Genomic DNA, 14478 nt, shown 5'->3' with positions numbered 1-14478 from the left:
TATACCTCTATTCTTTTTCAGATTTTCTCACATAGGTTATCACAGGATATTGAGTAGAGTTCCTTGTACTATAAGTACAAGGTAAGTCCTTGTTGGTTACCTATTTTACATATTAGTGTGTATATATTACAAACTATTTATCCCTCCCCTCCACATTTCACCTTTGGTAACCATAAGGTTGTTTTTGATATCTGTAAGACTATTTTGTAAATAAATTCATTTGTATCTTTTTAAAAATTCAGATTCCACATATAACTACTGATTATCTCTGACTTGCTTCACTTAATTTGACAATCTCGAAGTTGCATCCATGTTGCTGCAAATGGCATTATTTCATTGTTTATGGCAGACACATATGCCACTGTATGTGTATACACACACCACATCTTCTTTATCCATTCATTCACTGACGTACATTTAGGTTGCTGCCGTGTCTCGGCTATTGTAAACAATGCTGCTCTGAACACAGAGGTGCATATACCTTTCTGAACTAGAGTTTTTATATTTTCTGGATTTATGCCCAAGAGTGGGATTGCTGGGTCAAGCAGTAACTCTATGTTTAGTTTTTTAAGAAACCTCGATACTGTTTTCCACAGTGGCTGCACCAGTTTACATTCCCACCAACAGTGTAGGAGGGTTCTGTTTTCTCCACACCCTCTCTAGCATTTATTTGTAGACTTTCTGATAATTTGTAGAAAGGTCTACTTTCTGTAGACCTCTGTGAGGGGGTACCTCACTGTAGGTTTGATTTGCATTTCTCTATTAATTAGTGATGTTGAACATCCTTTCATGTCCCTTAGGAATCTTTTTTAAAATTCTTTTCTCCCGTTTTGGCCGCACCTCACAGCATGCTGGATCTTGGTTCCCCAACTAGCGATTAAAGCCAAACCTCCTGCATTGGAAGTGGGGAGTCTAAACCACTGGACCACCAGGGAAGTCCCCAGATAATAACTTTTGAACCAGATTTCTCTGAAAGGAAATGTACCCTCTAACCAGGCCAGGAAAAAGTCTGAGTTGGCAGAGTCGTTTTAAGTCATCAAGTAACACTATACACCAAACTGATGGATTATTTCAGGAGCATTAAAATGGCAGTCCTTTCTGCTAGCAATTAACATAAATTAAATGCTGATGGGAACTTAAGGGTACCCCAATACTTCATTTTACTATATTTGTGTTTTAATGTATTAGAAACAGTACCCACTTCATTATTTCCTGCACTGCAATTATCACTAATGGATTTTACCACAATGAGATCCCTCCTAAATTCTGGATCATTTGCATGATTTGTTTCTTTATATCACAACTGCAACAACAGCTCTTTTGTTTGTAAGTGACTTACAGGAGGAGGTTTTCAGCTCTGCAGTCAGGCTGAGTCTCTGTACTCTCATCCACTATTTCCCCGGGATGGCTGGCTCCTTCTAACCATCACAACCATCTCACCTGTCTGTCAGGGGGCAGCAGCTGGCAGCTGACCTTGCTTCACATGCTCACAGACAGAACGGTCGAGCCTCTGCTGTCACTTGCACTAACCACTCTGCACCCGTTGCTCACAGCCCTGGGCTGGAGGGGAGCAGCTCTCAACACAACAAAGCTCATCACCCACAGGAGAGTTCCCGCATGGCCCAGAGGCTCCAGGAAGCCTGCAAGCAGCACCACTAGTCTCACAAACAGATCGTCTGAGGAATGTAGGTTCTCTGGTAAGAAACTACAAGAGGGTTGACAGAGCTTTTAGAAGTAAAAGGGGGAGTTCTTTTCTCCCAGGTCCTGGGACTCTGAGGCCAGGAGTGCATAATTAGGTTATTTCTAAGGAACTGAAGGTGCTCAAGCCCTCCTGAGGTGCCTTGAGCATGAACCCTGCTCAGTCCCCAAGGAGCAGAAGTGCCCAGCTTGTGTCCTCGTTCACCCAGCTCTGACTTCCACACAACAGGTGCTGGTAAAGCGCCTGCCTTCAGAAGCCGTTTCATGAGGCAAGGGCATTTTTATTGGTTACGTGTCACTGATACCCCATGCACAGCTCAGCACTGCTAAGTGCATGGTTCCCGTGTGTGTTTACGTGTATTTGGTGCCTCCTCCCTGATAGCTCAGTTGGTAAAGAATCCGCCTGCAATGCAGGAGACCCCAGTTCAATTCCTGGGTCAGGAAGATTCCCTGGAGAAGGGACAGGCTACTCCAGTATTCTTGGGCTTCCCTTGTGGCTCAGCTGGTAAAGAATCTGCCTGCAATGTGGGAGACCTGGGTTCGATTACTGGGCTGGGAAGATCCCCTGGAGAAGGGAAAGGCTATCCACAGTATTCTGGCCTAGAGAATTCCATGGGCTGTACAGTCCATGGGGTCACAAAGAGTCGGACATGACTGAGCGACTTTGACTTTCACACCACTAACTGGGGACGCCATACTGTGTTGCACCATTCTGATGATTTTTAAAGCTTTTTATTCTAGTCTTTCTCCTTTCTTTAATATAGTTACATCTCCTCTAACAGCATACGTGCTATCTTTTAAAACAGGAGGAAAAAGAGTCAAAGAGCCACTTCATGCTAATCAACCTTCCCCATGAATTAAAAAACGCACAAAACAAAAACAAGTTAAAGGAAGCCTGTCTCTTTCCCATAACAGCCCAGAATAAGCCAAAGAAACCTTAAAAAGGGCTATGTGGGAAAGCTTGCCAGTCCTCCCAGGGGCACCCTTTGGGGAGAGCTCAGATCTCTGGATCATGCCGGAGAGGGAAAGTGGCTCACAGGACGGTTCTGGGGAGAAAGGGGCTTGTAGCCCAGACACCCCTCTCCAGGGACATCTGCAGGGCTCCTCTGTACCCCAAGTGGGCTATCCTTGGGCCAGCCCGAAGGCAGCCTCTGGGGCCTGTACCCACCTGGTCACAGCCCGCATCCACCAGCTCCTGCAGCATCTGTCGGTTCACTTCTGTGGAGGCCGAGGTGCCTGACTCGTTAGCAAAGGGGAGCAAGGAGTATCTGATCTCCCGCAGGGCTTTCTGGTACGGCCCGAACTTCGGGGCACTCCTCATCTGCTGCTGCCGGGCAGTGTCCTTGCCCCCCAAGACCTTGCCACCTAGGACCTTGGCGTCCAGGGCGGCGTCACTGCCCGGCCCCACAGGCGGCTGCTTCAGCCCCTCCCGGATCTCCTGCAGCCGCTGCCGGCTGTTCCCCGAGTATGTGGTGGCGGGGAAGGTCTTCGGCCGCATGGTAGGCCCAGGCTCCTCTGACCATAAATACAACCTTCTTAAAGCGTTTTATTGTTTAAAAGACAGGACCAACAGTATCAGTTAGCTGTAAACACGCTTTCACAACAGTTTTCTTTTGAAAGTGTCCTTTCCTTCCATTTTTGTAGTTCCTGCAGAGAACCAAACATTTTCCAGGGTCTTCATTTTGAAGATCATCTCCACCTGAAAAGGAAAATCAGAAGGTGTTCATTGGTGTTTCAGTACTTTTTGGTGGTTTAGTCTCAAAGTTGTATCCAACTCTTGCAACCCCATGGACTGTAGCCCGCCAGGCTCCTCTGTCAATGGAATTTTCCAGGCAAGAATACTGGAGTGGGTTGCCATTTCCTTCACCAGGGGATCTTCCTGACCCAGGAATAGAACCTGGGTCTCCTGCATTGCAGGCAGATTAACTGAGCTATGAAGGAAGCCCCTTAGCAGCATTGCTGGTGTTTCCCACATAATGTTAGCAGTATTTTTTAGGAATGAACAAACTCAACAACAACAAAAAAACGAACCTCCTAATCAAAAAATGGGCAGAAGACCTAAACAGACATTTCTCTAAAGAAGACATACAGATGGTCAACAGGCACATGGCAAGATGCTCAACATCACTAATTATTAGAGAAATGCAAATCAAAACCACAATGAGGTATCACCTCACACTGGTCAGAATGGCCAACATCAAAATGTCTACAAATAACAAAAAGGAGAAAAGGAAAGATATAAGCATCTGAATGCAGAGTTCCAAAGAATAGTAAGAAGAGATAGGAAAGCCTTACTCAGTGATCAGTGCAAAGAAATAGAGGAAAACAACAGAATGGCAAAGACTAGGGATCTCTTCAAGAAAATCAGAGATACCAAGGGAACATTTCATGCAAAGATGGGCTCGATAAAGGACAGAAATGGTATGGACCTAACAGAAGCAGAAGATATTAAGAAGAGGTGGCAAGAATACACAGAAGAACTATACAAAAAAAGATCTTCACGACCCAGATAATCACGATGGTGCGATCAGTCACCTAGAGCCAGACATCCTGGAATGTGAAATCAAGTGGGCCTTAGAAAGCATCACTACAAACAAGGCTAGTGGAGGTGATGGAATTCCAGTTGAGTTATTCCAAATCCTGAAAGATGATGCTGTGAAAGTGCTGCACTCAATATGCCAGCACATTTGGAAAACTCAGCAGTGGACACAGAACTGGAAAAGGTCAGTTTTCATTCCAATCCCAAAGAAAGGCAATGCCAAAGAATGCTCAAACTATCGCACAATTGCACTCATCTCACACGCTAGTAAAGTAATGCTCAAAATTCTCCAAGCCAGGCTTCAGCAATATGTGAACCGTGAACTTCCAGATGTTCAAGCTGGTTTTAGAAAAGGCAGAGGAACCAGAGATCAAATTGCCAACATTTGTTGGATCATCGAAAAAACAAGAGAGTTCCAGAAAAACATCTATTTCTGCTTTATTGACTATGCCAAAGCCTTTGTGTGGATCACAATAAACTGCGGGAAATTCTGAAAGAGATAGGAATACCAGACCACCTGACCTGCCTCTTAAGAAATTTGTATGCAGGTCAGAAAGCAACAGTTAGAACTGGACATGGAACAACAGACTGGTTCCAAATACGAAAAGGAGTTCGTCAAGGCTGTATACTGTCACTCTGCTTATTTAACTTCTATGCAGAGTACATTACGAGAAACGCTGAGCTGGAAGAAGCACAAGCTGGACTCAAGACTGCCGGGAGAAATATCAATAACCTCAGATATGCAGATAACACCACCCTTATGGCAGAAAGTGAAGAGGAACTCAAAAGCCTCTTGATCAAAGTAAAAGAGGAGAGTGAAAAAGTTGGCTTAAAGCTCAACATTCAGAAAACGAAGATCATGGCATCTGGTCCCACCACTTCATGGGAAATAGATGGGGAAACAGTGGAAACAGTGGCTGACTTTATGTTTGGGGGCTCCAAAATCACTGCAGATGGTGATTGCAGCCGTGAAATTAAAAAACACTTACTCCTTGGAAGGAAAGTTATGACCAACCTAGATAACATATTCAAAAGCAGAGACATTACTTTGCCAACAAAGGTCCGTCTAGTCAAGGCTATGGTTTTTCCAGTGGTCATGTATGGATGTGAGAGTTGGACTGTGAAGAAAGCTGAGTACCGAAGAATTGATGCTTTTGAACTGCGGTGTTGGAGAAGACTCTTGAGAGTCCCTTGGACTGCAAGGAGATCCAACCAGTCCATTCTGAAGATCAGCCCTGGGATTTCTTTGGAAGGAATGATGCTAAAGCTGAAACTCCAATACTTTGGCCACCTCATGCGAAGAATTGACTCATTGGAAAAGACTCTGATGCTGAGAGGGATTGGGGGCAGGAGGAGAAGGGGACGACAGAGGATGAGATGGCTGGATGGCATCACCGACTCGATGGATGTGAGTTTGAGTCAGTTCCGGGAGTTGGTGATGGACAGGGAGGCCTGGCATGCTGCAATTCCTGGAGTCGCAAAGACTCGGACACGACTGAGCGACTGAACTGACAGAGGATGTAGAGAAAAGGGAACGTTCTTACTCTGTTGATGGGAATGTAAATTGATACAGCCCCTGTGCAGAATTGTACAGAGGTTCCCAGGAAAACTAAAAATACAGTTACCACATGATCCAGCTATCCCACTCCTGGGCACATATCTGGAGAAAACTCTACTTCAAAATGATACATGCACCCCTACGTTCATAGCAGCACTATTTATTAATACAATAGCCAGAATATGGCAGTAACCTAAATGTCCATCGACTGATGAATGGATAAAGATGTGGTACATATACTCAATGAAATACTACTCAGCCATTAAAAAGAATGAAGTGCCATTTGCAGCAACATGGATGGACTTAAAGAGATTATCATACTAAGTGGAGTAAGTCAAACAGAAAGACTAATACCATATGACATCACTTATATGTGAAATCTAAAATATGACGCAAAAGAGCCTATCTATGAGGCAGAAACAGACTCACAGGCATACAGAACAGACTTATGGTTGCCACGGGGAAAGCTGGGAGGGGGACTGTCGGATTAGGAGTTTGAGGTTAGCAGATACAGACTATTATATATAGAGTGGATAAACAAGATCCTAATGTATAGCACAGGGAACTATATTCAATATTCTACAATAAGCCACAATGGAAATGAATATGAAAAATAGTGTATCAGTTCAGTTCAGTCACTCAATTAACTCTTTGCGACCCCATGAATTGCAGCACGCCAGGCCTCCCTGTCCATCACCAACTCCCGGAGTTCACTCAAACTCATGTCCATCGAGTCCATGATGCCATCCAGCCATCTCATCCTCTGTCATCCCCTTCTCCTCCTGCCCCCAATCCCTCCCAGCATCAGAGTCTTCTCCAATCAGTCAACTCTTCGCATGAGGTGGCCAAAGTACTGGAGTTTCAGCTTTAGCATCATTCCTTCCAAAGAACACCCAGGACTGATCTCCTTTAGAATGGACTGGTTGGATCTCCTTGCAGTCCATGGACTCTCAGGAGTCTTCTCCAACACCACAGTTCAAAAGCATCAATTCTCCGGCGCTCAGCTTTCTTATGTGCATAATTGAGTCACTTTACTGAAGAGTCGAAATTAACACAACACTGTAAATCAGCTGTGCTTCAATGTCAAAAAATGAGTTTTTGATGACAATGTTTAAAAAGTTAAAGTATCTTTCTTTTTAAAGAGAGAAAAGCTCAGACGGGGGAAAGCTGATACCATTAGACTCTGTGTGAACACGTGCCTGCAGCCTGATGCAGGCTGCACAGCTCTGAGGACCCGGTTCTTCCTCCAGCTGGAGCGTGGCAAGCCTGCACTGTGTCCAGGGACAACCCCCTCCCACCTGCTCACCACGTGAAGCTCAGGGCTCCCAGCTGTAAACCTCTCCAGAGCAGAAGGCCCCTCACCCACCCAACCTCGGAGACCCTGCTGTTCACCCCCAGCCTCCCCACCCACCCAGGCCCCAGCACCTGAACTGTGAGAACTGAGGGTGGAAGCCGCTGCCCACTGCCTGGGTCTGTGCCCTCTCCTGGGCTGGAGCTGAAACCTGCCCCCCAGGGGGTGTCGGGAGAGCACTCAGCAGGGGCTGTGCCCCTTCTCCAAGGCTTCAGATGCAATATTTCTGATCTTCACACAAAACCACTGTAAGAAGCTGCACAACTGCACTATACTGCTCAGCCAGAAAAAGTACTAAAGCTCTGACACAAGCTGGTATTCAGTCACTAAGTCATGTTGGAGTCTTTGCAACCCCATGGACTATAACCCACCAGGCTCCTCTGTCCGTGGGATTTTTCAGGCAAGCATACTGAAGTGGGTCATCACTTCCTTCTCCATAGGATCTTCCCAACCCAGGGATCGAACCCGTGTCTCCTGGATTGCAGGTGGGTTCTTTACCGCTGAGCCACCAGGGAAGCCAACAGGCTACAATGTGGATGAACCTTGAGGATATTATGCTGCGTGAAGGAAGCCAGACACAGAAGAAAAACACTATGTGACTCTAATGAGGCAAATCCAGAGACAAGTGGACTGCAGTCACCAGGGCTGGGCTGAGAAGGTTATTACCTAATGGGTACAGAGCTTCTGTTTGGGACACTAAAAAAGTCTGGACTGTGGCAGTGACAGTGTGCATGTATTTACTGCCACTGAACTGTACACTCAGGAATGGTTAAAATGATAAGCATTACGCCAACTCATCTAATGTTCATACCCAGCGGGCCAGGGTCTGACCATGCTCCCCCTCCAAACACAGCTGTGCTGGGAAAAGCCGGACCTCAGCCCTGGTGCTGACACAGTGCACCTCGCTCACAGATGGAGGTCTGAACGCCTGGAACCCCCTACCCCACACGGAAACACAACAGGGAGCAGCTCCCCAAGGCCACACACCCCCAGATACTTTTGAGTGCCTGTGGGTCCCACAAACATTCCGATTATAAAGCCAAGCAGTGCAGGAGAGACCGGACATATTTGCATTTACACATGAGCTAAGAAACACCAGGGGGAGGGGGGTGCCCCTGAACGGAATCCAGGTCAGACGTAGCGGTGTCTGTCCTTTCTTTTCCTCCCCCTCAACATTTCATTATGAAGATTTTCAAACATACAGAGAAGGTGACAGAGTTATTCAGTGACAGCCCCTCAACCTGCACCTGGCAAAGCTCCTTGTGCAGAGGGGGCGGGAGGACCCCGCTCCACGCTCTCATCCTCTTCCCACCGTGCTCCCCCAGGCACGCCTGGCTTCCTCGGTGATGGTGCCAGACACCTACCAGCAGGCCTGTCCTGCCTGAATCACTAGGGAAGGATGAAACTTTCCTTCAGTCCCACAAAGAATCCAAGTATTTTCTCAGCTTGAGACCTTGTATTTTAGACTTTAGTTTGATGACAGTTGATTTCATGGCAAAATTATGAACTTCTGAAAGCATTTTTCATGAGAATACTCATCAGTCAAATTACGATTGCAGCTGGAAATGAGCCCCTCTGACACACTACAGTATCATTTTAATAAGCGCTCTCATCCAGAATTTCAAAAGGCCCTAAGGGCGCTATGACCTAGGGTCTCAAGGGTCTTAAAAAAATGAGGGTGGGCCTCCCTGGTGGCTCAGTGGTAAAGAATCTGCCTGCCAATGCACAAGACATGGGTTCGATCCCTGGTCTGGGAAGATCCCACATGCCATGAAGCAACTAAACTGGTGTGCCAGAACTATTGAGCCTGTGCTCTAGAGCCCGGGAACCGCAACTACTGAGTCCATGTGCTGTAACTACTGAGACCCTGTGCCTAGAGCTTGTGCTCCGCGACAAGAGAAGCCACCCGCACACCTCAACGACAGTAGCCCCTGCTCCCCACAACTAGAGAGAAAATCTGCACAGTGCCAAAAACCCATCACAGCCAAAAATAAATTAATAAAATTATACAGGCTTCCCAGGGGCGCTAGTGGTAAAGAACCGGTCTGCCAATGCAGGAGACATAAGGGACGCGGGTTCAATCCCTGGGTCAGGAAGATCCCCTGGAAGAGGGCATGGCAACCCACTCCAGTATTCCTGCCTGGAGAATCCCATGGACAGAGGAGCCTGGTGGGTACAGTTCATGGGGTCGCAAAGAGTTGCACATAGCTGAAACAACTTAGCATACATTCCTGGTGGTGCAGTGGTTAGAATTCTTTGTTTTCACTACTGAGGCCAGAGAACTAAGATCCCACAAGCCACGGTGCACCAAAAAAAAGGTGGGGTGGGTAGCAAACAAAGCAGTCTAATGTTGGGAATTTCTTGGGTATCATCAACTGACTTAAATTTATCTCAGAAGAAACTATAAGACACTGGAATTTAAAAATTGCAATACAACTCACAAAACAAAACTCATTTTCAAATCTGGGGCTGAGACGATGGCTAAGGCCTATCCTGAGTACAGGCGGCTCCACTAAAAACAATATGACAGCAGTATTCTAAGCAAACCTTAATGTGGCCCTATCAAACTCAATTCTATCCTTCAACCAATCCTGGAAAACGTTATCAGATGTTCAAGAATTTTTATTCTAATTCCTTCAAGTGCTTCACAACTTCACTGGCTGCCAAGCACACATTCAGCACCGACCAGGGAACCAATGAAACCCACGTCCTGTGGGACCCACACTAATGACATACGGCATTTTTTTTAAACAGTGTTTCTTGGACCTAAAATTCGAGTTATTATTTAAATCGTATCTTTACTATAATTAACTAGCAAAGCTGAAATGAGATCAGGCAGCCGGGCCAGGCCTCCAGCCAGGTCCTGAACACCAGAATCATAAACCACCACGCTGATGGCCGACTCCAGGGCTGCCCCAGCCAGGAAACCCCATGCCAGGGCCACCCCTCACCTGGAGGGTCCCTGAAAACATCCTTCCAATCAAGGGCACAATCACAAGGTTTCAGAGGGCACAGAGGTCTTCCACATGTGCCAAATGCTGTGCTAGACGGTATGTCAGGTTACCCAGGCAGGATAGAGCCTCACCTCCAAATAAGTTTCTACCCAGGAAAAAGAAACCACCACATGCCTTATTGGCTTTATACACGACATCGGTATGATATATATACACAGATATCCGCGTGTGTGTATACCCACACAGACACACACATTATGAATAACAGCATAAAAACCATCGAGCTATAGAAGTCTGTACCCAAGACCACCATGCAGAATGAGCAGGCCGGGGATAAACGTGCAGTCTGTTCTGTGCAGCACTCCTCACAGCAAGCAACCCAGCAAGTGAGTCTCCTGTGTTCTTTCCACACCCCAACAGGGCTTCCACTCTGAGAAGCCTCGCCTCCTTCCAACACCCTCCTTTCCCAGAGTCAGACACTTCCTGGCCAGGGCTCTGACCACCTGAGCCACTGCTGTGGACAGAGGTGATGGTCACTGTCCCCGGAATCCCAGTGATCAGGCCTATTCAAAGACCTCTCAGAGAAAGGGTCGTGTCACCAAAGCTGGAAAGGGGAAAGGGCTGACATTGGACGGAGGAAGTGTGAAGCTATTCCTGGAGCCTGGGACTTCCTGTGAAAAGGCTAAAACACAGAAGAGAAAGACAGGGAGATAACTGTGGGTGTGTGTGTGTGTGGGGGGTACCCTCTGGGTCAATTTAATGAAAACACAGGAGCGGCACTCCTGTGAAGCAGGACAGGACTGAGTTAATGAGTAAGGAAAAAGGCAGTCCTCAGCACTCCAGCTCAAGATCACCGCCTGGAGTCACGACCCTAAACGGAGACCCACTCCATTGAAAAGCCAACTTACATCCTCAGAAAGGTTCTCACCATCCTAACTGCATTTAGAGCCTACAGGATCTGCCTGGCACCACAAAAAAATCAGAACGGTTAATAATAAATGCAAACCAATGCTACAAAATATAAGTTTTCACTTATCCTGCAGAAAAATTCCTATGAACATCAAATATTGGCACACAGACAAAAATTAATTAAGTAAAAAAAAACACCTGTCACTACTAGGTTGACAGATGGCAAGAGATACAAAGTTTTCCTAGAGTGAATGGCAAACATTGAACAATGTCAGAGTCAAATTCCCACCCTAATTTTAGCATTGTAACTGTTCTCTCTCTGTCCAAGGGTATCAACCTTTGTTGGCTTTAAAGCAACCAACAGGGAATTGAGCAGCAAAGCAGGCTACCTACCTTCAGGCCCCAGCAGCTTCCACAGGTGCTGCTGTGATAAAACCCAACCCCATCTCCACAAAGAGCGGCAGCCACCCGCACACAATGGGGCTGGGGACCCTGGACTGCCGAGGATGGACTGGTCTTTAAAAATGATGAGATTCAGAGAGTTTTTTTAGAGCAGATTTACAGTCAAAGCAAAGTAAATGCAGTGAATTGATCTTTCTTCAAACCCATCATTCTTTTAAAAATCAGTGAAGAACGTTATTTAGAAATTTCACGTTATTATGACCATGAAATAAAATACAAAAGCAGCTTTTCAACAACTAATCTGTTTTTTCCAATACAAATCAGAACACCTCCCCCCAAAGTTCCCCAAATCTTTCCTGTGAGTTTACCGAGTATTTATCAGCTTCAACACCTCTCCCCACCCCCAGCCCACACATGCAGTGAGGTTTAGGAGACCAGGGCTGGCTATTTACAACAAGATATTCAAAATAACAAGGCATCTTATTGTAAAAACACCCCCCCCCCACCCAAAGGAAAGTCCCTCCCACCAACCCGGGGATTTGCTAAGGAAAGAAAGAAATATGTACAGCTAAGTCAAAACTACTTCAAGTCAGATGAAGAGCTGCAAGAACTCTCTCCAGTTTAAAAATTCCGAGATTCTAGTAATTCATCTTAATAATTTTTCATGACAGTTCTGCTCAGATATGTTATTCAATAAACTGCTTGACTTTTTGAGATTTATTAAATGTTCAGCAATTTTAATTTCAAAGGAATGCTGGTATATTCACTAAACAGTGCCCAAATTTAATGAGGTTGAATAACACAGTGTCTTATTAATTATAATTTAAAACAGACTTTCTTAAATAGTCTGTGCATTCTTATTTTGAAGATTTTCCTCTTACTGCCTTGTTAATACATTTGCTAAAGAAAACAAACAAAAAACTGAAAAGATACAAAGTAGCTTAGTCTCTAGATTGAGCGCTCAAAAAAGGTGATCCATCGCAGCGAACCGAGCTTAAATTCAACTGAAAATATGAACCAAAGTCTCCTTAGCACAATTTTCCTAATAATGCGCCAGGAGTTACTTTCTCCATTACTAAGGGAAGGCTGTCAACTCCTGGGTTAAAATTTAAACTGAACACCTGTGTGAACAACACACATTTTGTGACTTTCCATTCAAGTTTCTTAGTAAAATGTGGCCAAACTTTCCTCTGAAAACGTACGTATTTGCTGACCACTTTGGGAAGAGAGCTGACTGGCCACTGACTCTACCTGCCAGGCGCTGGACCCCGCGAGGCCCCGGGCGGGGGCTCCAGCCGGGATTCCAGCCCGGCGAGACCCCGGCCCCGCCGCCCGCGGACCGCACGCCCAGAGCACCGGTCGGGCCCGGCCGACGCCCGCGGGCCGGGCAGGTGTGCCACCCAGGCCCCGCCTGCCACCGCCGGCGCCCCAAGACCGCGAGCCGGGTCGGAACCCGGCCCAGAGCCGGGCGCGGGGGGCCCGGGAGGCCCGGCTCCGGACCGGGTCGGAGTGGGGGAATTGTTGGGGGAGGGGGCGGCCCGGGGTCGCGGCCCGGCCGGAGCGGAGCGAAGTCTCGGCGGGGGACCACCGCCTGCAGGGCCGAGGGGCGGGGGCCTCGCCCGACGGCGCGGACAACCCCCCGGGCCGAGCGCGCGGCCCCGCCCGCCGCCCCGTCCCGGGTCCGGACCCCACCGCCCCGCTCACCTCGCGCCGTCTACGCCGTCCGCGGCCGCCTGGCCCGCGACTCCAGGGCCTCGCGGGGGACGCCGGGCCCGGGGGCGGCCAGCGGGCGGGGACACGGGGCGCCGGCGGGCTGGCGGGCGGGCGGCCCCATCTTCCGGCGCGAGCGCCGCGGCCCAGCGCGCAGCCCGAGCGGGACATTCGCTACATTGTTGGCATTCCTGGGCCTTCACGTGACCGTCGCGTCAGCGCCACCCCGCCCCGCTCCCCGAGGCGGCGGCGGCCCCGCCTCGGCCCCGCCCCTCTCCGGCCCCGCCCCCACAGCCGACCCAGTCCCGCCCCCCGCGGCGGCGGACCCGCCTCACAGCCAGTCCGGTCCCGCCCCCAGCCAATCCGGTCCCGCCCACACCGGCCCCGCCTCCCGCGCGTCAGGCTCCGGACTATCCGCTAGGCCCCGCCGGCCCCGCCCCGCCCTCCCGCTCAGCTCCCGGGGGGAGCCCAGATCCCGGCACCTGCGCCCCGCCCAGCCCCTCACCTGGACGCGGGCCTCCGCCCTCACCTGCGCTCTGCCCGGGCCGGCCCCCTCCTCGCTTCGTGTGCGGGGAAAAGTTCCTTCCCTTGCTCTGACCTCGACGACAGAGACAGGACTAACTAAAACAAATAGGCTGTAAATAAAATGGACTTTACAATTTATGAGTGAAACACCTAATCAAATTTTGGAATTGTTTGCAATAGTGAAAAATCAGGAAGAACCTAAAAGTCCAGCCGTGGGGAACAGTGGGGAAATAAAATACGTAAAATAGCTGTGAAACGTGAGTGTAGATAGACTTCAAAAATCATTGCAGAGGGGAGAAAAGCGAGATGCAGAACTATATATACAATACAACAGAGTGTTTATAAATAAACAAAATGTCACAAAACCTATACTGATCAAGTAGTGTATACTCGTACCAACAAGGTACGTTCACGCGGAAATCATGACAGCTGTGGCCGGACAGAAGGGAGGCTGGAAACTGGACTCAGGAGGAAACTGGGGGCGTCATCTTTCTCTCCAGTCTTTGCTTCTTTATTTGGAACAAACTGTCCGAATTTTAAAATTTGTTGCTTCTCAGTGATTAGGCTCAATAATGTATGCTGTGTTATTATTCTTTGTGCCTTTTTAAAAAACATCCTTTAAAATTTTTCACATATACAGGAAACAAATTGGAAACAAATTTCCAGATAGAGTCTCACTTGAGGAAACTGATATAGAGTATAGGAGAATAGTTGTGTTTATTGACACAGAGTCAATCATTCTCTTGGGTTTTTTTGTTTTTTTTTTTTTGAGGACCTACCATGAACTATCTGAGAAAGCACTGGCAACCCACTCCAGTGTTCTTGCCTGGAA

General features: G+C 47.9%; 1 protein-coding gene across 1 annotated transcript in view; it reads right to left on the bottom strand.

Annotated features, from left to right (window-relative positions):
* The window catches only part of LATS2 (large tumor suppressor kinase 2), a 34313-nt gene extending 20977 nt beyond the window's left edge, over positions 1-13336 (bottom strand). Inside the window, 2 exon segments of the mRNA XM_070380532.1 lie at positions 2867-3397; positions 13116-13336. Of these exon segments, the coding sequence (XP_070236633.1) occupies positions 2867-3196 (330 nt within the window). The 5' untranslated portion in view covers positions 3197-3397; positions 13116-13336.
* Between the last annotated feature and the right edge of the window lie 1142 nt (positions 13337-14478).

This window comes from Bos mutus, chromosome 12 (genome assembly GCF_027580195.1).
Source record: "Bos mutus isolate GX-2022 chromosome 12, NWIPB_WYAK_1.1, whole genome shotgun sequence".
NCBI lineage: Eukaryota > Metazoa > Chordata > Mammalia > Artiodactyla > Bovidae > Bos > Bos mutus.
Note: the sequence above shows the minus strand (reverse complement) of the source record. Positions and strands in the feature narration are given on the sequence as shown.